Source organism: Megalobrama amblycephala, linkage group LG3 (genome assembly GCF_018812025.1).
Source record: "Megalobrama amblycephala isolate DHTTF-2021 linkage group LG3, ASM1881202v1, whole genome shotgun sequence".
NCBI classification, from domain to species: Eukaryota; Metazoa; Chordata; class Actinopteri; order Cypriniformes; family Xenocyprididae; genus Megalobrama; species Megalobrama amblycephala.
In genome coordinates this window covers 2,321,318-2,346,683 of record NC_063046.1, presented here as the reverse complement: position 1 = coordinate 2,346,683, position 25,366 = coordinate 2,321,318, and the positions used below count along the sequence as shown (strand labels likewise).

Below are 25,366 nucleotides of genomic sequence, written 5' to 3'. Positions count from 1 at the left end.
CCGCCGCCGCCGAGCCTGCCGCTCCAGCCGCCGCCGCCGAGCCTGCCGCTCCAGCCGCCGCCGCCGAGCCAGCCGCTCCTGCCACCACCGAGCCCTTTATTATGATGAACTTTGCTCTAAAAGTCTCTAATTCAAAGACTGTTTTCCCTCCCTGCCTCCCTCTCCCGCCTCCTCCCACTAATGTACTCACTGCACCTCCACCTCAAGCCCCCTCGCCCAGATCTCCACCTCAGACCTCTGGGCGATTACCTTCACCCCGGCTCCAACCTCCCTCTGCTCCACCGTTGCCCATCATTCCACCAGCTTCACCAGTATCCATCCTGCCTCCACTCACACCTTGTTCACTCGTCAGCCTGCCCTCCCCTCTGGACTACACTCCTCTGTCTCCGCTCCGTCACTCCGTCCCTCAGTTCCAGTTGGCCTCCTCACTCCCCCCGGTATTCGTTTTGTTGACTGTCTTACTGCTTCCACTGCGGCCTTCTGGAGCCCCGGCTGCGCTTCGGTCGGCGGAGCCTACAGTTTCGCCATCTCCCGCCGGTCCTTCACCGCCGCCTGGGCTCAACGGCCCTAAGCCTTCGGTCCCGGACCAACCATGGCTGCCTTCGGCCCCTGACCCTCCATGGCTGCCTTCGGCCCCTGACCCGCCATGGCTGCCTTCAGCCCCTGACCCACCATGGCTTTTGAACCTGCCCTGGAGACCTCCACTCCAGTCTGCTCCTCCCCCTGCACCAGCTTGAGGTCTCCAGGGCGCCCGCCCCCCTCCCGGTTGTTTCATCTACGGCGCGAGGACGCGCCTACCGGGAGGGGGGGGTAATGTCACAGATCCCGTGTTTCCCTGGACTCCTTTTCCCATGATCCTCCTGTTTCATCACCTGCACTCACTTCCCTCGTCAGCCCCTCATCATCACTCATCACCTGCACCTGGACTCTATTGTCTTCACTCCCTTTATATGGCACTCACTCCCTTCACTCCTTGTCCGTTCTGAATGTTGTTTAATGTGTATGTTGGCGTTCCTTGCCCTTGTTTGATTAAAGTGTTATATTATTGTGGAAATCCGCATCTGCCTCATCTCTTGACCAGCTACACGTAACAACAACCATACACTGTGGCAACTATAGTTGCTGGTGGGCTTAAAATAAAGGAGGGTCTAAAGGAGTCTAAATGAATCTGAATAGCATTTTTTAAAATTATTATTTACAGTTGTTTTCACAACTTTTAATGTAGCCAATAGTAAATTAAACTGTAAATTGTCATTGCTGAATATAAATTATTATTATTATAATTCTTCTTATTATTTTTATGAAGTCTTTGTAGGAAAAATAAGAGGACAAAGTTCTTGTATCTTCTCCACTACAACTTTTGTATTCTCATAGTTAACGTTTGCAGCTTTGGTCATTGCGTCATACACTGAATCAGCTTCCTCTGCAGCTTTCCATCCAGCGACTCCTCCTCCAACAGCTCCTGCAAAAGCTGCAACTCCAAGAACACCTCCAGCAATTGCCACACCTGTACCAACCCCTGCACCTGCTCCGGAACCTCCAGCAGCTTCTCCTGCGGCCGCTGCTTCTCCTGCGGCAGCAGCTTCTCCTGGGGCCGCTGCTCCTCCTGTGATCGCTGCTCCTCCTGCGGCCGCTGCTTGTCCTGCGGCAGCAGCTTCTCCTGGGGCCGCTGCTCCTCCTGCGATCGCTGCTCCTCCTGCGGCCGCTGCTTCTCCTGTGGCCGCTGCTTCTCCTGCGATCGCTGCTCCTCCTGCGATCGCTGCTCCTCCTGCGATCGCTGCTCCTGTGGCTGCAGGAGCTATCTTGGCTTTTATTAGTTCTTTTTTCGGGCAAAGTTTTGTTAAGAAAATCAAAGCTGCAGCTAATGGAACAACTACACCCAAAAAAGCACCAATCAGAGCCCCTGTTGCTAATCCTGCAAATTGCACCGTATACTTTTTATGAACAATTTTCTTTGCTTTTTCTCGCTTCTCTTCTAGGGGCAAATTGTCCTTATTTTTCTTCACCTCCTCTTGAATATCTTCCTCCACCTTCTGAAGCACCTCATTGGTGAAGCAGCCGTTCTCTTTCACCATCTTGTCGATGGTGTCCAGCAGATTTTTCACCTGAACGCTGTTGCTCTTGTACCCTGAATCACAGTCATTCCAGTATTTGTTGTCGATGACGTGACAACGTCCTCCACATTTATCAACAAGCTCCTGTAGTATGGAATTGTCCTTTACAAAATTTGTAATGGACTGACCTTCTAGTTGCTCACCATGAGTGAATAAGATCACGGTGTGTTTCAGGACATGTTCCCCTTTCATTGTGTTCAGAAATTGTTGTACTACCTCATTTTCTTGTTTTGTGTATCTTCCGACCTTTAGAACAAAGCAAAAGGCATGAACAGCAGGAGCGCATTCAATCAGAGAATTAACAATCTCAGATTTCATCTCCTTATCATCACGATCTGTGTCAAAGAATCCAGGTGTGTCAATAACTGTGATCTTTCTTCCATGAACCAAACCCTCTCTTCTTACAGATTTAGATGTAACAGCACAAGCTGAAGCTTTAGCGATGAATACTTCTTTTCCGAGAATTGTATTCCCAGCACTGCTTTTGCCATCTCCCGTTTTTCCAATAAGGACGATCGTTCTCTCTGTAAATGATGATAATAATAATAATAAATTATGTGAGTTTTCATCTATGCTTGTACATTTTACACTAAAAACACTGTGTGCAACAATAATTACTTACGTCCCATTATCCTTGTCTTTTGATGTTGTCAGTATCTGTAAGGTAAATAATATTCAGGTTATTCTTGGCTCTGGGCCCTCACATTGATTATAATGCTTCTTCAACCAACAATTTATTTGCCTCAATGTCTGAGGAAATGTCTTACTCATAATACCAAGTCATTCACTCTCAGAAAAAGAAAAAAATGTGTAAAAATTGTTAAAAACAGCTTGTAACTGGGGCAGTACCCTTAAAATTACATACTGTATTTGCACTTTTTTTACCACTAAAAAGGTACATTTTAGTACCTTAGAGTAGCAATATGTATTTTAACGTACTACTATAAATCTTTTAGGTAAAAAAGATGTAGTTTTAAGGGTACTGTCCCAGTGACAAGCTGTACAATTCTTACACATTTTTTGAGTGTTCATCAGGTCAAATTTGTTCTTTGCAGATGTATGAGAGGGTTAGAGGAAACCTTTTATGAAATTTGTGTAAAGTGTTACAACTGAGACAAATCAGAAACAAATATGTGTTATATTTAACAAATATTTTTTTAAATCTTACTCTGAGGTCCGTGGACCCATCCCCCAAGAAGGGCCTGATCAGATGTTTTATTGCTCTAAAGAATGTAGTCACATGAAAAGCAAAGGCCATAGGAAAAACCCATAACCCTTAAAACAGACTTTCCTGCATTAATTTATAGATGAACTGTTCTATAAATTAACATGCATCCCAGGACAAGTCAAGTCACCTTTATTTCTATAGCGCTTTTTACAATGCAGATTGTGTCAAAGCAGCTTTACATTGATAACTGTTACATTATTTTGGCTGCACAGCAGCTCTTAAAGAATAGTGTCAATGCAGGCAGATCAAAGCACTGTTGAATATCAAATGTCAAGTGTCCCCAACTAAGCAAGCCAAAGGCGACAGCGGCAAGCATATTACTAAAACCCATCGCTTTAACTTTTAAGTGCAAAATAGTGTGATTGACGGTTTCAAATGCTTTTTGCAGATCTAACAGTACCATCCCACTTAACTTCCCTTTATCCATTTCTTTCCCTATATTATTATAACATTGTTGTCTCAATGGAGTATTTTTTTTCCTAAAACCAGACTGAAACTCATACAATATATTATGTTTGAGAAGATACAGTAGGTGGACAACCAAAATGGGTATTACCGCCGCGCATACCGCCGCCACAGGGCCGTTGCGTTAACTGAAATTCAGTCGCGTGTAAAAAACTACCGCCAGGTGGCGCAAAGGGACGGATTGGAAAGTGACTGTAATAATAAAATGTCGGTTTGTAAACGGAGATGAAAGGACGAAGTAAAACAACAATAACATTATAATATAACATTTTAACATCCTTAAAAACCATTAGAAAACTTAAAGTGAGAGTTAATTTCAAAACGTGGGATAGTCTTAGGCTACAGCCTATGCATCAAAAATTAAAAGAAAGACCTTTACACAAAGTCTTACTGCATGCTATTGTCATTACTAGGCATATATATATATCAAAAAAAAAAAAAAAATCCTTCAAGTTCCATATGCGGAGCGAAATGAGAACGGTCCATCATTAAGACCGCATTAAGAGCAATAATTCTTATTAACTGCTATTGCTCTTGATTTTTTTATTGTTCTTGATTTTTTTTTTTTTTTTGGCTATTAGGCCTATATGCTATGTAATGTTTAGTGATGTTGATATCGCAGACTAAAATACCGGCAGGAATAAATATTTAGGCTAATTTACTCATTAAAACCAAAGGTGTTCATCAGTGATTGTACATCAAGAGCAAGGACACGTTGTGTGCATTTTGTTTTGTGCTTTTACCAAAACGAAACGCTCGATTGTCTGTGTGAAAACTGCGCGTGTGCACGAGCGCCAAGAGAACTAATAACAGCAGCAACGAGCACTGGCCATGATTTCAGAAACAACACATTCCAGCGGATAGATCGCCTCTTATTTAACACAGACATATCTTCTCGAATTGAGATATTTCTTTCTTTTTAGGTACAATTATTCGCTGAGTTTAAGTTCACTTTTGAGACGTTTCAGATTCTCGCAGAGAGACAGCTGAAAGCGCACGCTGTTTTTTATTTTATTTTATTTTATTTTTCAAAAGTACAAGGTTTTGTTATTGTGAGCGTACACAAATAAAAGTAGACCATCTGTAGTCTTGCACTAATCTGTAGGCTATCGCCAAAAATGACGGAAGGCCTGTTTGAAGTTGTTTCAGCTGTCATGAGGAGAAAATCCATCAGAACACGCCGGCGCTTTCGTCGGCCAGAGGGATAAAAATGTAACCAATTTAGTTTCATATTTATATTTAAATATTGGGCTATTTCCTATTATTATTATTATTTTTAATTTCACCTATGTTGATTATGAAAAGTGAATAGCATGACGGATGTGCAATGTTGGGAGGCATGCAGCGGGTCAGACATAAGTTTGACCACTTCATTAAGTTTTGTTATATAGTAAGTCTTTCTTTAAAGTGAATTTCGTTTTGTAGAAATTGTATCTTAATTTCAATCAATGTTTCATCAACCAATTGCCTTTATTTAGGCCTAATAATTAGGAAGAAAACCAAGAAAGTCGGGTGTGGAATGGATTGCGTAACAAACGAACCCATGTTTCCGCAGCCTTTGAATAAGGCTGAATCAATATACGTCTTTCTGTTTTAATTAAATTCATTTATTACTTTATTACATGTCTTTATTACTTAAATAATTGATAAGATATTTTTGGTCGAACAATATATTTTAGTTAGACACAAATTTGCGTAGTGGCTTATTGTGCAAACTTTTTTTCCTACCACACGCCAAACTCATAACATTTCTTGCAGATTTCAAAAAAAAAAAACCACGACGCTCCGACTTTTAAAAAATCCCTCCTTGCTCCAGTCAAAACTTCGCACATACTCTGCTCGGCAGCAGCAGACGCTGGCAAACGCGCGGGGGGAGGGTTGATCCCATTCAGAACTTCTGCAAATCCCCATAACACAAACAAATAAAGAAACTTACTGCAAATACTCATAACAGAGTCTAACAATTGTGTATTTCGTCATTTTATTTCATATGATCAGATCAGGACGTTACAATTAACAAAAAGCACCAAGATTGCAAAAAGGTCCGTCACGCATAGCTTAGGCTAATATTTTGAGTCTCCCGCCCTCTGGATTAATGGCTTTGGTGACAAACATTTTAAACAAAGCGCCCTTCCCCCTATCTCGAACTTGTCAAGTGTTACAGAGCAAGCACTGTTAGGTTGGGTGAGTGCTTTTTATACACACAAGATAATGTAAATATTATACATTGATATATAAACGGAACACAATCGGTTTGTTGTTTTTGTTTGTTTTTCTTTAACATTTTTATTTTATTTCTTTGTCTTTAAGGAACATTGGATGGCAGTGAAGATTCTGTACAGTTATTGTTCTAATAATACGGAGCCATAATGTTTACATATCTTGGTCAATTCTTTCAAGCTGCTTTACAGCTTAACCACAGTTTGCAACATCAGCAGGTATTGAAATGAACTGAATCAACACAGATCTGCTGATATAAATAAATAGGCCTAAATAAATAGCAAAAACCAAGATTGGGTTTGTACGGTTCATTTGAACTATAATTTAATGATTTATGTTATGATTTTATAGAGGTACAATGTACAGATGCCTATATGTTTTGCATAAAATAAGAATATTTAATAAAGAATCTTAAACTTCCAATGTTAAACATGTTCTCGTCATTTTGATCTTAACTGCAGTCAAAATACAAATAGGCCTATAAAATATTCATATACATTGTGTAGCCCATTGTGGAGAGTCAGATTAGGTGCAAACTATCTATAGCAGAAACTATTTATCTTAATAGCCTAGCACTTGTTGAATAACAAAATGTTGATTATTGGGATATCAACAGTTTTTTTGTTCGTAATTGTGTAGTGTGGGATTACAAATTTGTTCTATGTTATATCTAGGTTCCAATGTAATAGTATATGAACTGAAAACTTTATGTATATTGTGTCAAGGCAGGCAGACCAGGTGTCTGAGACACTAACCTTTTGTCTCATGCATTTCCTGACCATGTGACATGACCAGCTCAAGATACAGCTGTGCTTTTGTCTCTATGATAATGTAAAGGTATAGGTGATACTGCCAGACTGATTTGATTAGCCCCTATGCATTTGAATGACACAGTTATGCTGATTAGATCATGGCTGGGAAATGTAGGCAATGATCTGATTCCTTTACTGCATTTGCATCCTTTGTTTAGATTGTCCACACCTCTACTCTATGTATCCCTCCCCCTTGAATGTAAATGAACTACCAAGTCACTGCCTTAGTTAGATTTTGGATGACCACAGCGACGCACAGCGTGTTTCTCAATAAAGAGTAACTTCTGCTTCAAGAGATCCCAAAGTCTCCTGGCCTATGCTTCTGAGATTTCCAACAGTTTTGGTGCCGTGACCCGGATAGAGCTTCTCACCTCAATCCAGATTGAAACTTCAAGCACAACAAAGATCTGATCCAAAAGAAGATCCAGGCTGAATTTTCCTGTACACCCAAGGGTTGGTGAGTGATACTCTATCCAAAAGAACCATTAAGACCAGTACAAATGTGTTATCCTCTGCACCGTCAGAGAAGAGTTAACAGACAGCTGTAGGGTTTGGTTAACTAAGTTATTCTCTAAAAATGTTCTTTTAGAGATGAAGTTTATCCTCTGTTCAGGCAGGGAAGATTAGCATTAAGTGCTAATATTGGTAACCTCTGTTCAGGCAGGGAAGATTGGCATCATGTGCTAATATTGGTTTATTTTCTGTAAAGTTAGGGAAGTTTTATCCTCTGCTTTATAAGGGAAGGTTGTTTATCCTCTGTTTAATCAGGGAAGGTGGTGTGTTAACAGAATAGCCATCCTCTACTTTGCTAGAGAAGAAGGTTCATCCTCTGTTAATTCAGGGAAGGTTATAACTGTTAAAGTGTGGTAGCAAGTTGTTTCTACTCTGCTCGTCAGAGAAGGTTGCATACTCTGTTAAATTGGGAAGGTTACAACTGTTACAGTGTGTAAGCAAGTTGGTTCTACTCTGCTCACCAGCGAAGGTTGAATACATTACGATGTGTATTAACTAGGTTAACCTCTGCTCTGTCAGGGAAGTGTTGAAGTGTATTGTTGTACCAGAAAGACATTACAAAATGTTGAGAAAGAACGCTAGACTTATTCCAACAACTGAGAAAGGTGGACTAGCTACTCCTTTATGGACAGATAGTGAGTTCAAATCATTGTTAGGAAAGCACATGGACTCAATTGTGACTGAGTCAGTCAGATTGGATTTGACAAAGAAATTTGGGATTCATCCAGAAAAAGTTTGGTCTATTGAAGAATGCAAAAAGGTACTTGGTGCTTGTATTCGGAAGAAAAATATGAAGGGCATTATCTGCTGCCACAGAGAATTTACTCTATCCATTGCAAAAGAACAAATCCAACGTATTGCTAAGTTAGAAGAGCAGAACAAACAGTTGCACACTCGAGTGTCTCATCTCACTCAGAAGTTGGGCCTTAACAAAGCCTCAACCCAATGTGACTCAAAAGACCAACAGTCAGATGAAAGCTATCCTGACATACAGTCTTTCTGTAGACTAGAGGGCAATAGCAATACTGGATTCATGGTTAAAGATGTAAATGCAGTTGAAGTGTGTGGAGCGAGACAAAAGGCTCAGAGTAGGGCAAAAGGGGTTGACACAGTTACATCTGTAACCCCCATACTGCAGTTACAAGCCGTCAGTACCACTATAGGTCCTGAAGACATAGAAAGAATTGCTGAGAATTTGCCATCAGTGCATAGAAACTTTTCTGAGTTTAGGATAGAGTTGTCCAGAAAAATGAAGCTCTATGATATGTCCCTAGCTGAAGTCACCCAGCTAATGTCACAAATCCTGAAAGAGTCAGAATTAAATGATTTTGAAAGTGCTGTAAATAATTCTGAGTTTCAGCATTCCAGCAAAGGTGAATTGAGAGAAGGAGTTCTGAGAGTGTTACAGAACCTTGTTGGACCAAAGGTGGATTGATCAAAGATCACTAGTTGTGTACAGAAGAAGGGTGAAACTGCGTTTCACGCAGTTTCAGAAACTGGTTGCTGCCGCGTTGTTTGAGCTAGAGCTCCGTCAAGCTGATTCCTAATTGTTTGTTTTTGCCTCGTAAAATCTAACTTATAATCTATCACTCTTTCTTTTTCGGTGGGGGAACACATCCCCAACATTATTTTATATAAAAAACATTTGGATTACCTTGATATCGCTAGTTTTATCCGACTTCCCGAACTTTCGCTACTAGCTTTAGCCCGTTAGCATTAGCGGCGTGCCACGCCCACGCTACGCTAGCGTTTGTACTCTTCTCTCTCACAATATTATTGTTTCATCTACTCTAATGGCGAGTGTATTGGATGTTTCTCTACCTTTATGTGCAGGTGAGGACACGTTTGAGCTGCATGCGGTGCAGTTGGAACTGGAGGCCGTGGAGCGGCAGATCCGGATCCTTCTCGAGAAGCAGGCCGAGCTACGCGAGCGGCAGACAGCGCTGGAAACTTCTCGCGCTGACGCTCACCAACCCTCGGTAAGTTTGCAGCGCGATATTAACACTCCTGCTTCCTCTACGCCGTGTGTTTCTCTGCACAGGGCCCGAGCACCAAGAACACGTTCATCCCAGCCCTCGTTCACTCCGGCGCCGTCACACCAGGGACCTTGGGTGCTTCAGCAGCGGAAGACGCGAGCCAGGCCTCGGACCAGGACCTCTCCTCCACCGCCCCCGGTCTTCGACGTCTCGACACGAAACCGCTTCTCCCCTCTTCGCGAGGCAGAACGCGACGCCGTGGTCATCGGAGACTCCATCGTCCGCCACGTCCACGCTACCACAGCCAAAGGTAAGGTGCGCAGTCACTGTTTTCCTGGTGCTCGTGTTCTCGATGTCTCTGTGCAGATTCCCGCGATCCTCAACGGTGCTGAGACCATCGGAGCTGTAGTGCTGCACGCGGGGGTGAACGACACCAGGCTGCGGCAGACGGAGGTGCTGAAGCAGGACTTCAGAAGCCTGATCGAGACGGTACGAGCCACATCGCCCGCGACGAAGATCATCGTGTCCGGACCGCTTCCGACGTACCGACGAGGACATGAAAGGTTCAGTAGATTATTTGCTTTAAATGAATGGTTGATGTCTTGGTGTAATGAACAGAAGCTGCTCTTTGTAAATAATTGGAATCTTTTCTGGGAGCGTCCTAGGCTCTTCCGTGCTGATGGCCTGCACCCCAGCAGCATCGGAGCTGATCTTCTGTCAGAGAACATCTCCAAGACGCTTCGCACCATATGACTAGTAAGTCAAACCTCAAATCACAGCCTGTGTTCTGCCCACTTAATTGATAGAAATGTGAGTGTAGTACAGTCTATAGAAACTGTGTCTATTCCCCGAATAGTGAGGTTTAACAATAAAAATAAAGGATCTAGAAAAAACCTAATCGTGATCAAACCAGATTTTTGTAAAATTACTGAACAAAAACAATCTCTAAAACTAGGGCTACTAAACATTAGATCGCTGACACCTAAGGCAGTTATCATAAATGAAATTATCACGGATAATAGTCTTGATGTAATTTGCCTTACTGAAACATGGCTTAAAGCAAATGATTATTTTGGTCTTAATGAGTCTTGTCCACCTGGCTACCGTTATAAAAATAAATGCCGCCTGATTGGCCGTGGCGGTGGTGTAGCAACAATCTATAGAGAGATACTTAATGTTACTCAGAGAACAAACTACAGGTTTAATTCATTTGAAATTCTTATGCTAAATGTTACACTCTCAGATATAAGTAAAAAGTCGCTACTATCTCTTGCTTTGGCTACCGTTTATAGACCTCCAGGGCCTTATGCTGATTTCCTAAAAGAGTTTGCAGACTTTCTCTCAGACCTATTGGTCAACGTTGATAAAGCGCTGATTGTTGGAGATTTTAACATTCATGTAGACAATACAAATGATACGTTAGGGGCTGCGTTTACAGATTTACTAAACTCATTTGGGGTCGAACAAAACGTCACTGGACCCACTCACCGTCTTAATCATACTCTAGATTTAATTATATCACATGGAATAAATCCTACTGATATAGAAATTCTACCGCAAAGTGATGACGTCTCTGATCACTACCTTGTAACATGCGTACTGCATATTGATGATATTTGTCAAATTGCGCCACGATATCGACTAGGCAGAACAATTCTCCCGACAACTATAGATAAATTCACAAATAATCTGCCTGATCTGTCTCAGCTGCTCATCGTACCCAAACACGCAAATGATCTTGAGGACATGACTAGCAGTATGTACACCATTTTTACTAGTACATTAGATACTGTTGCACCGATGAGATTAAAAAAGGTTAGAGAGAAAAATACTGTTCCATGGTACAACAGTATTACTCGCGCTATGAAAAGAGAAACTCGTAATCTAGAACGCAAATGGAGACAAACTCGTTTAGAGGTCTTCAGAATCGCATGGAAAGACAGTTCGTCCCGCTATAGAAAGACTCTAAAAGCAGCCGGGGCTGAGCATCTTCGCAAACTTATAGAGAATAACCAAAACAATCCACGGTTCTTATTTAGTACAGTAGCTAGATTAACAAATAAACAGACATCACCAGAACAAAATGTTTCATTACAGTTTAGTAGTGATGACTTTATGAATTTCTTTAATGAAAAAATCGAAAGTATCAGAAATAAAATTGTAAATGTACAACCTTTGACAGAGTTTTATGATTCAGCTTTAATTATCGCCCCTCAAGAACAGTTGCAGTGCTTTACAACTATAGGACAGGAAGAGCTACATAAACTTATCACTGCGTCTAAACCAACAACATGTTTATTAGATCCAATACCCACTAAACTACTGAAAGAGCTGTTACCTGTAGCAGAAGAACCTCTTCTCAATATTATCAACTCGTCTTTATCTCTAGGTCACGTCCCACGACCGTTCAAGCTAGCAGTTATTAAGCCTCTCATTAAGAAACCACAATTAGATCCAAACGTATTAGCAAATTACAGACCCATTTCAAATCTTCCATTTATGTCTAAAATACTAGAAAAAGTGGTGTCGGTCCAATTGTGCTCCTTCTTGCAAAAAAACTCTATCTATGAAAAATTCCAGTCAGGATTCAGGTCTCATCATAGCACAGAAACTGCGCTCGTTAAAATTACAAACGACTTGCTTCTAGCTTCTGACCAAGGCTGTGTCTCAATACTAGTGTTACTTGATCTCAGTGCTGCGTTTGACACTATAGATCATATAATACTCTTAGATCGACTACAATATTACACTGGTATTCAGGGACAGGCATTACGGTGGTTTAAGTCGTACCTATCAGACCGTCACAATTTTGTTTATATAAACGGGGAAAAATCTAAGATCACGATAGTAAACTATGGAGTGCCGCAAGGATCGGTGTTAGGCCCTCTGCTATTTTCAATATACATGCTGCCACTCGGCAATATTATAAGAAAACATGGAATTAGTTTTCACTGCTATGCCGATGATACTCAGTTATATATCTCATCACGACCAGATGAAATCTCTAAATTATCCAAACTGACAGAGTGTGTTAAAGAAGTAAAACATTGGATGACTAGTAATTTTCTTCTATTAAATTCAGATAAGACTGAAGTATTACTTATTGGACCAAAAACCTGTACTCAGAATCTCTCAGACTACAATCTGCATTTAGAAGGATGTACTGTTACTCCATCCTCGACAGTTAAAGACCTGGGTGTTATATTAGACAGCAACTTGTCCTTTGAAAATCATATTTCATATGTTACAAAAACAGCCTTCTTCCACCTCAGAAACATTGCTAAAATACGGAATATGTTATCTATTTCTGATGCAGAAAAGTTAGTTCATGCTTTCATGACATCTCGACTAGATTACTGTAATGCATTATTAGCTGGTTGTCCTGCTTCATCAATAAACAAGCTACAATTAGTACAAAATGCAGCTGCTAGAGTTCTTACCAGGTCAAGAAAATATGATCATATAACACCAATCTTATCATCTCTACACTGGTTACCTATTAAGTTCCGTATCGATTATAAAGTATTGCTAATGACCTATAAGGCTCTAAATGGTTTAGCTCCTGTGTACTTAACCGATCTTCTATCGCCCTACAATCCTTCACGCTCTCTAAGGTCACAAAACTCTGGACTTCTGGTTGTACCTAGGATAGCTAAGTCCACTAAAGGAGGGAGAGCGTTTTCACATTTGGCTCCGAAACTCTGGAATAGCCTTCCTGATAATGTTAGGAGCTCAGACTCGCTCACCCAGTTTAAATCTAGATTAAAGACGCATCTCTTTAGCCAAGCATTCACATAATGCATCTCATACCAGATCAACTGCACATGACTATCTTTGCTTAAAGTTATGAACAGCAGCTACGCTAATTATTCTCCTTTTGCTTTTCTGTTTTACCTCGGGACACCCGCCCTGAGGTGACTAGAGAGGACTTCAGCTTCAGTTTGGATCCAGCCTCTTAAGAAGACCTCAGACAACCATCACCTGTGAAGAGACGGCGCCAGCTCCTGCGAGGACTTCAGAAGACGCAATCATCTGGATCAACATTCACATTGCACAATCTCTATATCCTAATTTATTGTTAATGTAATTCATTTTCCAGGAGCTCTTTGCTTCTACCTTCAGTTAAACTGCTAACAGTGATTGTAATTAATTACCTAAAGTATATTATTTGCTAACTACATTCTTTAAATTGTAATGTTGACATCCATTTTCTGTAAAGCTGCTTTGAAATGATATGTATCGTGAAAAGCGCTATACAAATAAATTTGAATTGAATTGAATTGAATTGAAACTGTAAGTGAGTACACTGAAAGATTTTGTCAGTCAGCTGCAGCATACAGTGGAATAGCTGACACTCCAGAGAAGGTGTTAGAGGATAATGGACCACTGGTCCGCATGTGGTTTGATGGGCTTTCATCAGAATACAGAAATGCATTGCCTTTCTTAGACCTCACATGGTCCAATGGAACCCTGTGTAGCGTGTCTGGACCGGTCACTCTCACACTCACACAAGGACCACACAACCACTTGTTGAGATTCAGCACTGTACTTCTGTAATTAAGAGAAATAATCAGTGGAGCAACGGGGCGACAGCTTCTCCCACTCTGGTACACACAGGATATTTTTCGGGGGAAGCGAAAATCACATGCGTCATCGGCTTCATACACAAGTAGACTGACATTATACAATAATGGAAAAGAATTATATAAATTTAAATCAATTATACTGCTTATAAATATATAAATATCTTGTTTTTCTTATACATCAGATCAATATTCTTATTCTATTACAATAAATATATTACAGTAGTGTATAATATAAAATAATTAGTATATTACAATAGTATATTAAATACAATATCTATATTACATTATTAACATATGCATTAATTCAAATATTTATACAATATAACTTCCTATAATAACATATAAACAATTATAATACCACTTGTATGTATAAACCCATATTTCACACATTAAACATCAAAAATGGAATAAAACATGGGATATAATCAGCACCGTACCATGTGCAGGCCGCACAAAGTGCGTCACAGACAGCATAAACAATTAAATTCGATTCTCTCTCCCATAACACACTCTCTGTACAATATACATTCATTATCAGTCAACTAAATCTCTTTTCTTTTGAAACAGAACTGATTGATCGAACATACCTGTAATTAAGAGAAATAATCAGTGGAGCAACGGGGCGACAGCTTCTCCCACTCTGGTACACACTAAGCATACAATGCTAATTAGTTAGCGTCATGATATACATCATTTAAACCAAATAACACATTAAACGATACATTTTCATCATAGCTAACATAATCAAATGTTACTATAAATCAATCACATTCTTCCAGCAACAAATATGCATTTTAAACAAGTAACATCATCATACCAGGATATTTTTCGGGGGAAGCGAAAATCACATGCGTCATCGGCTTCATACACAAGTAGACTGACGCAATCGCTTGCCGTGCAAGAGGAAACCCCGCAGGTGCGTTCCACCGATAACGTTCCCTTCCCCAACAAATCCCCAAAGAAAAGTTCCGCTATTTTAACGCTATTTTCATATAACTTGTGAATGATAATATCGAAACAAAATTTCGTGAAGTTCACTATACCAATTTGTACAAATGTAGAAAAATATAAGCATTTATAAACCAATTTAAGAGAAGGGAAAAAAAATAAAATAAATAAAAATAATACAAATACAGAAGGAAATAAACAAAAGTCAGATTAAATCAATAAATTTTTCACACCAGTTACACCTGCAAAACAACTTAGATAGGTTAGCTATTTGGGAAAGAGACTCCGATGTCAAGACAAGAGTAAAAATTGCAGCAGCATCCTTTAAGGTCAACACAGAGAATCGACAGAAACGTAAATGTCCTAAGAGAGCGGGCAGTTGTCATTACTGTGGTAAACCTGGACATTGGATGAAAGAGTGTAGGAAAAACAAAAAGACATTAAAAGAAATGAACAGCTTTACTCAGCTCCTACTCAGTCTACTTGCTACATTGAAACTGCCCCTCCCCTCTTCTCCAAACTCTTGGAGCAGCAGCTTGCTGACATGCTAACCATTTGGGCTGTGAGTGCTTAATTTCCCCAGTCATTTACAAGAAAGCTGAAAGACTCATTCTGAACAAAAGAAAGTTGACTGTCACTTCCACCATTTGGGGACACTGGTTAAGTACACTCACAGCCTTAAATGTTATGCTACAGCATACTCCATTCACTTATCCATCCTCTATGGGTTATGATGTCTGCTATGACTGATGTTTCAATGAAAGATGGAGATGTAGCCCCTTAAATTTGGAAATTAACTACAGGGAGAGAATAGGACACACAGACCAGTGAGGAGCCCAGGGAAGAACCGAAGTGCATAAGGCCTCGGGGGCTAACCCTGTGGTGAAGACTTCCTCATAGGTTTCCCCCTCTCTCAGTTTATCCCCACCTTACTGGTCTATAGGTGTCAAATTGATTAAGACTAGGTTAAGAAAAAGAAGAACAAAACCACTATACGATCACTAGAAGTTTATGATGATCAGAGTTAGACACAAAAACTATACGATCATCAGAGGTCTAACATACTAAAGTCTCTGCATGAATACTGCTGGTCTGCTGTCTCTTTGTTTTCTTGTGTGCAGGTATGTGAATATGCCATGACATCTCAAGCAGCACCTGGTGTAAAGCATCACCTCAGATATCCGTGAACAACCTTCATGATGACGGAGTCATCTGAGCAACTCGGAGTTGCACAACGACAAAGAATCATCTTGGGACAAACATGGAAATGGACTCTACAGGGAACAGACTCCACAGCTATTCAGGCGCCATGGACTTTTAGGACTTCCACGCTTATGCTACATGGTTTTCTGTGTCATCATGTAGTTTATACAACATGTTACCACCCTGCGTTGTATATGTGTGTCAACAGTATACTCAAGTTAAAGAACAACACGTATGTAAATGTTGGACACGACACAGAATAAGATGTATGTGCCTGTAACTGTTACAAGTTGCATGACTGGAAGATGGGACTTATGTTTGTTAACATATGTTATAGAAGGGATTTAAGAAGGTCTAAATTTGTATTTTGTGAGAGTTATTAGAACTCTCAAAGGGGGAACTGTGGGATTACAAATTTGTTCTATGTTATATCTAGGTTCCAATGTAATAGTATATGAACTGAAAACTTTATGTATATTGTGTCAAGGCAGGCAGACCAGGTGTCTGAGACACTAACCTTTTGTCTCATGCATTTCCTGACCATGTGGCATAACCAGCTCAAGATACAGCTGTGCTTTTGTCTCTATGATAATGTAAAGGTATAGGTGATACTGCCAGACTGATTTGATTAGCCCCTATGCATTTGAATGACACAGTTATGCTGATTAGATCGTGGCTGGGAAATGTAGGCAATGATCTGATTCCTGTACTGCATTTGCATCCTTTGTTTAGATTGTCCACACCTCTACTCTATGTATCCCTCCCCCTTGAATGTATATGAACTACCAAGTCACTGCCTTAGTTAGACTTTGGATGACCACAGCGATGCACAGCGTGTTTCTCAATAAAGAGTAACTTCTGCTTCAAGAGATCCCAAAGTCTCCTGGCCTATGCTTCTGAGATTTCCAACAGTAGCTTATGGCATGACATTTCTTTTTGTAATGTTTATGAGCGTGTTAATGGATACAAACTGCACAATTGCAGTTTATCCGATTTTTGCATAGCTATAATTGCACGATATAGTTGAAACGTTCTTGGTTTTCTTCCTAATTATTAAATATAGGCAATTGGTTGATGAAATATTGATTGAAATTAAGGTACAATTTCTACAAAACGAAATTCACTTTAAAGAAAGACTTACTATAAAACAAAACTTAATGAAGTGGTCAAACTCATGTCTGACCCGCTGCATCTCCCGACATTGCACATCCGTCATGCTATTCACTTTTCATAATCAACATTGGTGACATCTTAAAAAAAATTATATTAGGCTATAGCCCAATATTTAAATATAAATATGAAACTAAATTGGTTACATTTTTATCCCTCTGGCCGACGAAAGCGCAGGCGCGTTCTGATGGATTTTCTCCTCATGACAGCTGAAACAACTTCAAACAGGCCTTCCGTCATTTTTGGCGATAGCCTACAGATTAGTGCAAGACTACAAATGGTCTACTTTTATTTGTGTACGCTCACAATAACAACAAAACCTTTTGAAAAATAAAATAAAATAAAATGAAAAACAGGGTGCGCTTTCAGCTGTCTCTCTGCGAGAATCTGAAACGTCTCAAAAATGAACTTAAACTCAGCGAATAATTGTACCTAAAAAGAAAGAAATATCTCAATTCGATAATAAATTCGTTGGTCTGTGTTAAATAAGAGGCGATCTATCCGCTGGAATGTGTTGTTTCTGAATTTGATATTTGATATTTTAAGGAATAGAATACACTCTTGCATTTAAATGCGGCTGCAGGAGTTGCAGTTTTTTATGACGTTTTATTAATTCGTCCATTCTTTTTAGTTTTAATGATTTAGCTAAATCGTGCCTTAATAATGGGAGCGAAATTATTCAGTGACTCACGTTTTACTAAAATAAAGGATATAATTCATGAAACACGCAACAATTTCTTAATCAGTGTCCAAACAGATATATTTTTCCTAAGTAGTTATCTGTCAAATGAAGGACAGGTAACGAATAACAAAGTATGTGCGTGTCAAAAATGCATGCTGTTTTATTAAAGGAGTTTAAAATATAAATTAAAAATGTATTTGTGATAAATATAGGCCTAATATGTGAGAAAATTGACATTTTGCATAAAGATAAATGTGCTTTGATGCATTTGTTGGATAACATGTGGTTAAAGCACCACTCAGCGGTCAAAAGCTGCAAATGCACTTTGCGACGCGGCGGCGGCGGCACGCGCGGCGGTAGAAACACCGTTTTGGATGGCCACCTACTGTAGTTTTCAATCTGCTCAAAAATAATATTTTCCATCACTTTTGATAAAGCACTCAGAATTGACACCGGCCTATAATTATTACTCTCAAACCTACTACCCTTTTTTAAAAAGGGGAATAACTCTTGCTTTTTTTTAACTCATCAGGAACCTTACCTTGACAAATTGAAAGATTTATGATAATGGGTAACCATTGGAGTAATAAAACTGGCTGAATCCTTAAGAAACTTCGCTGAAATATGATCTAACCCTGTTGCTACTACTTTTAAGATTTATTAATTTCTTAAAAACATTACTCTCCTTCACTTTAGTAAAAAATACCTCCCGGTATAATACCGCATTTAGCATAATACTCCTTAACTAATTTTTCATTAAATATACCAATTTGTGCTGGAAGCTCATTTACCAATTTTTCTGCAACCGTATTAAAAAAATCTATTAAAATGATTTGATACCTTTTTCTGATCCGATATCAAACTTCCATCTACTTTAAGGCTAATTTTAGAACATTTTATCTTAGTCTGTACCTGATACCCTAAATCTCTTAATGCTCTCCATAATTTTTGAGGATTTTGCTTCCTTTCACTAATCTTATCCTTAGCCTCTTTTACCTTATCTCTTACTTCGTTCCTTTTACGTTTAAATACCTCAAAGTTATCATTATTTCTATCCCTTTTAAAAGCCTTAAAACTGTCATTACGCTCCTTAATTGCATTTAAAGTACTATCATTCACCCAAGGTTCAGTCATTTGCTTAATTCTTATATCCTTATAAGGTGCAACCTTATTCAAAACTTCTAAAAAATTCATCTTAAACCTATCCCAGGCTGCATCCACATCATCACACTGCAACACCTCAGTCCAATTAACCTTACTAAGTTTTTCTATAAAAGTCTTGTGGACTGTATTTTTGGAGAGATCGCAATTTTACTGTATTATGTTGTCTTATAGCCTCTCTCTTAGATTTCCTAATTACATATACTATACAATCATCACTAATACCAGCATCCAAAACACCACTTCTGCAAATCTTTGAATTGTCAGATAGAAAAACAATGTCAATGACAGTTTAAGTTTTAAACGTAATTCTAGTAGGATCCACAATAATCTGTTTCAACGCATATGATTCACAAAATAAATTAAAATGTTTATAAATTGAAGTATCATGTTTTAGCATATCCGTATTTAAATCCTCCATGATTATTATCGCTTGCCCAATGTTAAAACTATGAGCACTTAAAATCTGATCAAGTCTCTCATAAAAGTCATTTTGACCGGCTGGGCGATGGCAAAAACACTCTAAAATCGGTTTTCTCTTGTGTAAAAAAAACTGTCCAGCCACACATCTTCAATAGCAGCACTGTCCAAATCTTTTCTCTCCTTAAACACAACATCTGATCTAATAAATGCACATACTCCACCGCCTTTACGATTCCTATCAATTCTTACCAAACAATAATTTGCTATATGTATCTCTGCGTCCAATATTGAGACATCCAACCATGTTTCACTGCAACCAAACAGGGTCACTTTGGATTCCTGACATAAATGCCGCAATTCGCTTATTTTTGGAAGCAGACTCCTAACGTTGAGATGAACCATGTGCAATCACTTTAAGGTACCGATGTCCCTCATTTCGTTGATCTCCGAAGTCATTTGATCCAGTGAAAGCTGTACGTCTTCCTCAACAGACCCAGCTCTGGGCCTCGGTGTCCTCGAAGTCCTGCCACCTTCCTCAGATGTAGAATACACATTCCCCACACCATCCTCCATTTGAATTACATCTCTTGTTTCAAAACAAGGAAGCAAATCTCTTCAACAATCCGCTACAGCGCTCCATTGCTCAACAGTCGAAACTCTGGGTCTCATATCCGAATCGCGCGAAATAATGCCTTCAAAATTCCTCGATACAGGCCCAGGACACTCATGAATATCTCCTGACAAAAGGAGACACATCATTATAATGACCAGTGGTGTAGTCTACGTGATACGCAGGTATTCGCCGTATACCCACTAGGAAATGTCAAGGATTTCCGTATACCCACTTAAAAAAGCGCGTGGATATGTAACCATCCAGTTAATCACAATAAGATTTGTGTTTTGTTGCTTTTGATATGAAACATAGTCTCATTTCAAATTCTGGCCATTTTACTACGAAATGAAAAAAACATACCGTTTTGGCGCTCTTTAATGTGTCGTGACCGCTGTAGCGCCTCATCAGTTCAAGAGAAGCGGCTGCGTGACCCGCCCGTGAACTGATCCTCACCTCCGTTTAATACCAGTTACAGCGCGAAATAAACATGAATGAACTTCCGAAGGTATGTTAAAAGATACAGTACAACTTAACTAAATCCGTGTTATGTCTCGTGTATTCGCGTAATCAGTGTTTTAACCGCGGAAAGACGTTATAACAGCTTGTAAACAATTTCACGTAACGTCACATTTACCTCAGAAAAACATATTCAGTGACCATAAACTCGTTAGTCAGCTATATATTGTGACTGATAAGCCTCATCTTTCCATTATTGTTACACTCTAAAAATGCTGGGTTAAAACCCAAGTTGAGTTGAAAATGGTTTGGGTTGTTTTAACCCAGCAGTTGGGTTAAATGTTTGCCCAACCTGCTGGCTAGTTTTATTTAACTCAACTATTGTTTAAAAATTACTATATGGCTGGCTTAAAATAGATTGGAAATTAAAAATCTGATACATAATTACTAGAGGCAACAATAATAATCAAAAGGTGATCATTTATTAATAAACAATTTAAATGTGTATTGTTTTATTATATTTAATATTAATAAATGTTAATTTCCAAACTATTTAGGGTTCATTTTAAGCAAGCAATACAGCAATTTTTACACAATAGTTGGGTTAAAACTACCCAATTGCTGGGTTTGTCCATTTTCAACCCAACTTGGGTTGTATTTAACCCAGAATTTTGTAATAATAGTTGCAACTTGCACTCTTAAATGTGCATTGAAACTTGCCAGCTGAAACTTAAGATCCAGGGACCATATTCATATAATTTCTAAGGTTATCTTAACTGGCTGAGTTAGATGGTGATTGACACTAAACAGTAGAAAATCATCCAGTCTCTTCAGCTGTAAATGCCATTGGCTGTTAAAGTCTTGTTTTGCCCAGATTTAAGTCTTTGAGAATGCTCTCAATAATATGTAGCCTAGATCAGATGCATATTATATGCATTAGTGAGTGTGGCGGTGCTTATGGGGTGTTGCTCTGGGACGGGTGAGTATGAGGTTGGGAGGGAAAAATCACAGTATACTCACTACAAACAACTAGACTACACCACTGATAATGACCCACACTGCTTCAGGAAGCATCGGAGCACAAATTAATCAGTGTGTTGAATCAGCGGTTCAGAGCGCCAAAGTCACGTGATTTCAGCAGTTTGACACGCGATCCGAATCATGATTCGAGACACTGATTCATAACGCTCCGAAGCTTCCTGAAGCAGTGTTTTGAAATCGGCCATCACTATATAAGTCGTTGTTTTGTTTTTTTTGCGCACCAAAAATATTCTCGTGGCTTTATAATATTAATATTGAACCACTGTACTCACATGAACTGATTTAAATATGTTTTTAGTACATTAATGGATCTTGAGAGAGGAAATGTCATTGCTCAGGCCTCACTGAGCCATCGGATTTCAACTAAAATATCTTAATTTGTGTTCTGAAGACGAACAAAGGTGTTACGGGTGTGGAACGACATGAGGGTGAGTAATTAATGACATTATTTTCATTTTTGGGTGAACTAACCCTTTAAGCTAATATTGTCTCGCTGACCTGTGGAGGTGGGACCACCCTCTCATCTCCCTTCTACTGATGCTTCTTCTGTTTGATGTGCGTGTGGGATCCCTTCAGGGGCACCGGCAGGCCTTGACCACAGCCTGCTATGTCTTCACTTTCTCCCCAGGAGAGAGGATTCTCCCATCAAAGTCAGACTGTAATTCCTTCATTCCATCTTGGAAGATAATTGCAACTTTAACATTACTGTAAGGCAGAGCCGGCCCAAGGCATAAGCGGACTAAGCGGCTGCTTAGGGCCCCCGTAGCCACCAGGGGGCCCCCAAGAGCATATGAAATGACAGCTTGATCAGTTTCAGTTCTAGTGCCTCCGTCCCAATAGTACTGTACAACTCGACGTACATTCATATAACATTAGGGCTGCACAATGCATCGTTTTAGCATCGATATTGCGATGTGCGTATCCACGATAGTCATATCAAAGGAATTGCAATGATTAACCAAAGTTACACGTGTTTAGGTCCTGTCACACGGAGCCGCGCAGACGCACATGAACACCGAATTGCGTTCAGACCAGTTCCGCATATTTGTGTTTGAACGGACATATACACGCAGAATTATGTCAAAATGACAAATAACTATGCAGTGTTATTTTACATTTGATTATTCATTTTCTGGACCTGAATACTTACCTGAAAAATATAAAACACTCATTTATGTCATTTAAATCACCCCAATCGTTCTAGAATTATTCTTTCCAAATAGAGCTATTCAAGTAATCTGTTAAATTTATTTCATATCGCAACATATATTGCAGAAAAACAAAAATCACAATGTCAGTTTTTTCCAATACCGTGCAGCCCTACATCACATGTTAACGCAGCAATAGAGTTACACTCACGGGACACTGCACTTATTCACAATCACAAAAGTTCATTATTTGCATATGTTTTAAAGCCTTGCCGGTTAAACATTTCATTCATATGCTGTTCTGACATGAGCTTTTTCTAAGAGCAGAAACTTGAAGCGCATGCACACTAAAAGCCTGGCAAACAGCGCCCGATTACGTCTGAATGCGCTAATATTGTCAAATACTCACTAGGTTTACATAAACACAGTTGGTTATGTCTAAAGTAATCATTTGAGAAAAAATGAATGTGTGTCTTTTTGTTACATGCGTGCAGATCTTAAAGTGACAGCAGCTTAATATTAAACATGCTGCTGCTTGTCCTTAAAGGGATAGTTCACCCAAAAAATGAAAAATTATTATTTACTCTTTCTCATGTTGTTCCAAACCTGTATTAACTTATTTCTTCTGCTGAACATTTTGAAGAATGTGGGTAACCAAACAGTTGTTGGTCCCCATTGACTTAATAGAAAAAATACACTATAGAAGTCAATGAGGACCAGCAACTGTTTAGTTACCCACATTCTTCAAAATAACTTTTATGTTCAACAGAAGAAAGAAACTCATTCAGGTTTAAAACAACCTGAGAGTGAGGAAATGACAGAATTTTCATTTTTGGGTGAACTATTCCTTTAATGTTAATACATTTATTATTGTTATCTTGTTACAGATCCACCTGATCTGTTCATTTTATGTCTTTATTTAAGTATGTGATTTAATATTGTGCGTTTTGTAAATTAACATTTATTTTTATATAATAAGATACTGTTTATCTTAAGTTATTCTAACGAGGGGCCCCCAAATAAAATTCTGCTTAGGGCCCAATAAAGTCTTGGGCCGGCCCTGCTGTAAGGGCAACCATCAGCTCTTCCTTCTTCGCTGCATTTTCTGTTTGCCATTCTGCATGGCCTCTCCGGTCAGCACAGCCACGACGGCAGGCCTCAATCTACAACCAGCAACCTCAATCTCTCTCTCTCTCAACCAGAACAGAGTTGAAATAACCATGCAAGTCGTTGTCATCATAATGCACGTTCATACAATAAGGGTGTTTTGAAATGATAAGCTGATGGTTATTTTTCCTGGTTTAATGGCTCTTTTCCCTCTGTCTCCATACCAAAATCCCAGATGGCCAGACAGTGATTGATCTTTTAAAAATTGTTAAAATATTAATGTCTGTGACGCTGTGAGCACGGAGACTGTTGTCTAGACTGTAAGGTTATGATTATAATTTATTTGGTAATATTACACCACATCATGTGCGCATATTAGCACTGTCAGTGAAATAGCTTTATTATCCATTCAATCGCTTGCAAGTTTCTTGGAAATTCACTCCTCCAGTGGTCTGTGTAGTTTACTTTCAACGTTTAAGGAAATATATATGGGTCATTCCTGGGTTTCGGTGATATTTCAGCTCAGTCATTTTTTTACTTTCACTTTCTAAACTGCGTGTACTTTTTTTACAGCGGCATAACTCTCGCGCAAAGTTTGCACATTGCTTGTGTGATGTCCCTGCCTTAATGGTTTAACACGGAAATATTTCCAATATTGCGACGTGACATTTTTCTTTATGTTCAATTGCTCGCAAAATGATCATGGACAGTTAATAAGTTCACATTTCGCTCGTGACACATCAAGTAGCCTAAATTATTAAATAAATGACCAAATAATCTACTTTCAAACTCAATAAACAAATAAAAAATATATGAAAAAGTTTGACACTACTTACCTTCTGCACCACTGTTGAAAGAGACCGGTGTTACATTATATTAGCTGTGTCCCAATTCAGGGGCTACACACTTCGAAGTGCATGAAAGGGGTTTTGGAGTGGAGGGTTTCCAGGTCTGCGCAACAAAATCATCCCAAATATAGTGTAATCATAGTACAAGTGTAAAAATATCCCAATCCCAGACGTGGCAACGATGAGCCGAGCGTCGTTACATGGCTAGCGGCTGTGTGACAGACAGAGGCAGCTGATGTTTGTGTGCATTTTAAAGTTTTATGGCTTTCTATTGGGTTTTGACATGCTTCACGACGGGACACTGGACCAAAATATGTATGGTTAAACTATAATATTAGTTTTATATCATTAGCAAGTTAACCTTGTGTGAGATTCTAGAAACATCTTGTGCCCTGTCTCTCTTCATCATGTGATCTTTCTCTTTACACCCTAAAAGGATTCAGGCCTCACGTCATAGTTATAAGTGAACTTATAGTCCTTTTATGTACTTCGGTTACTGAACTGTTAGTTTCACTTCTTATATTCTAATTATATAATGTACCCCTGGACAATAAACTATGGAAGCCCGTTTCCGCCACTAAAAAAAAAAAAAAAAAAAAAAAAACTCCACTGAAAAAAAAGAAAAAAAGAAAAAAGCTACACACAAAAAAAT

At 39.2% G+C, this 25,366-nt stretch overlaps 2 protein-coding genes across 7 annotated transcripts; one reads left to right on the top strand and one right to left on the bottom strand.

The window, feature by feature from the left end:
* Window positions 1-1,298: 1,298 nt before the first annotated feature.
* Window positions 1,299-25,252, bottom strand: LOC125263948 (GTPase IMAP family member 7-like). Its single transcript, XM_048183148.1, has 3 exons — window positions 24,703-25,252; window positions 2,737-2,771; window positions 1,299-2,638 (listed from the first exon to the last, which is right to left on the bottom strand). Exons 2-3 carry the CDS (start codon window positions 2,741-2,743, stop codon window positions 1,299-1,301), a joined length of 1,347 nt encoding a protein of 448 aa, XP_048039105.1. The 5' UTR covers window positions 2,744-2,771; window positions 24,703-25,252.
* Window positions 8,893-13,310, top strand: LOC125264272. Of its 6 annotated transcripts, none has more exons than XM_048183491.1 (3): window positions 8,893-9,891; window positions 9,994-10,084; window positions 13,243-13,304. In XM_048183491.1, exons 1-2 carry the CDS (start codon window positions 9,146-9,148, stop codon window positions 10,079-10,081), a joined length of 834 nt encoding a protein of 277 aa, XP_048039448.1. In that variant the 5' UTR covers window positions 8,893-9,145; the 3' UTR covers window positions 10,082-10,084; window positions 13,243-13,304. The 6 variants fall into 6 exon arrangements, with proteins under 6 accessions (XP_048039448.1, XP_048039449.1, XP_048039450.1 ...); XM_048183492.1 differs by having other exon boundaries at window positions 13,251-13,290; XM_048183493.1 differs by having other exon boundaries at window positions 13,263-13,281.
* Window positions 25,253-25,366: the final 114 nt, after the last annotated feature.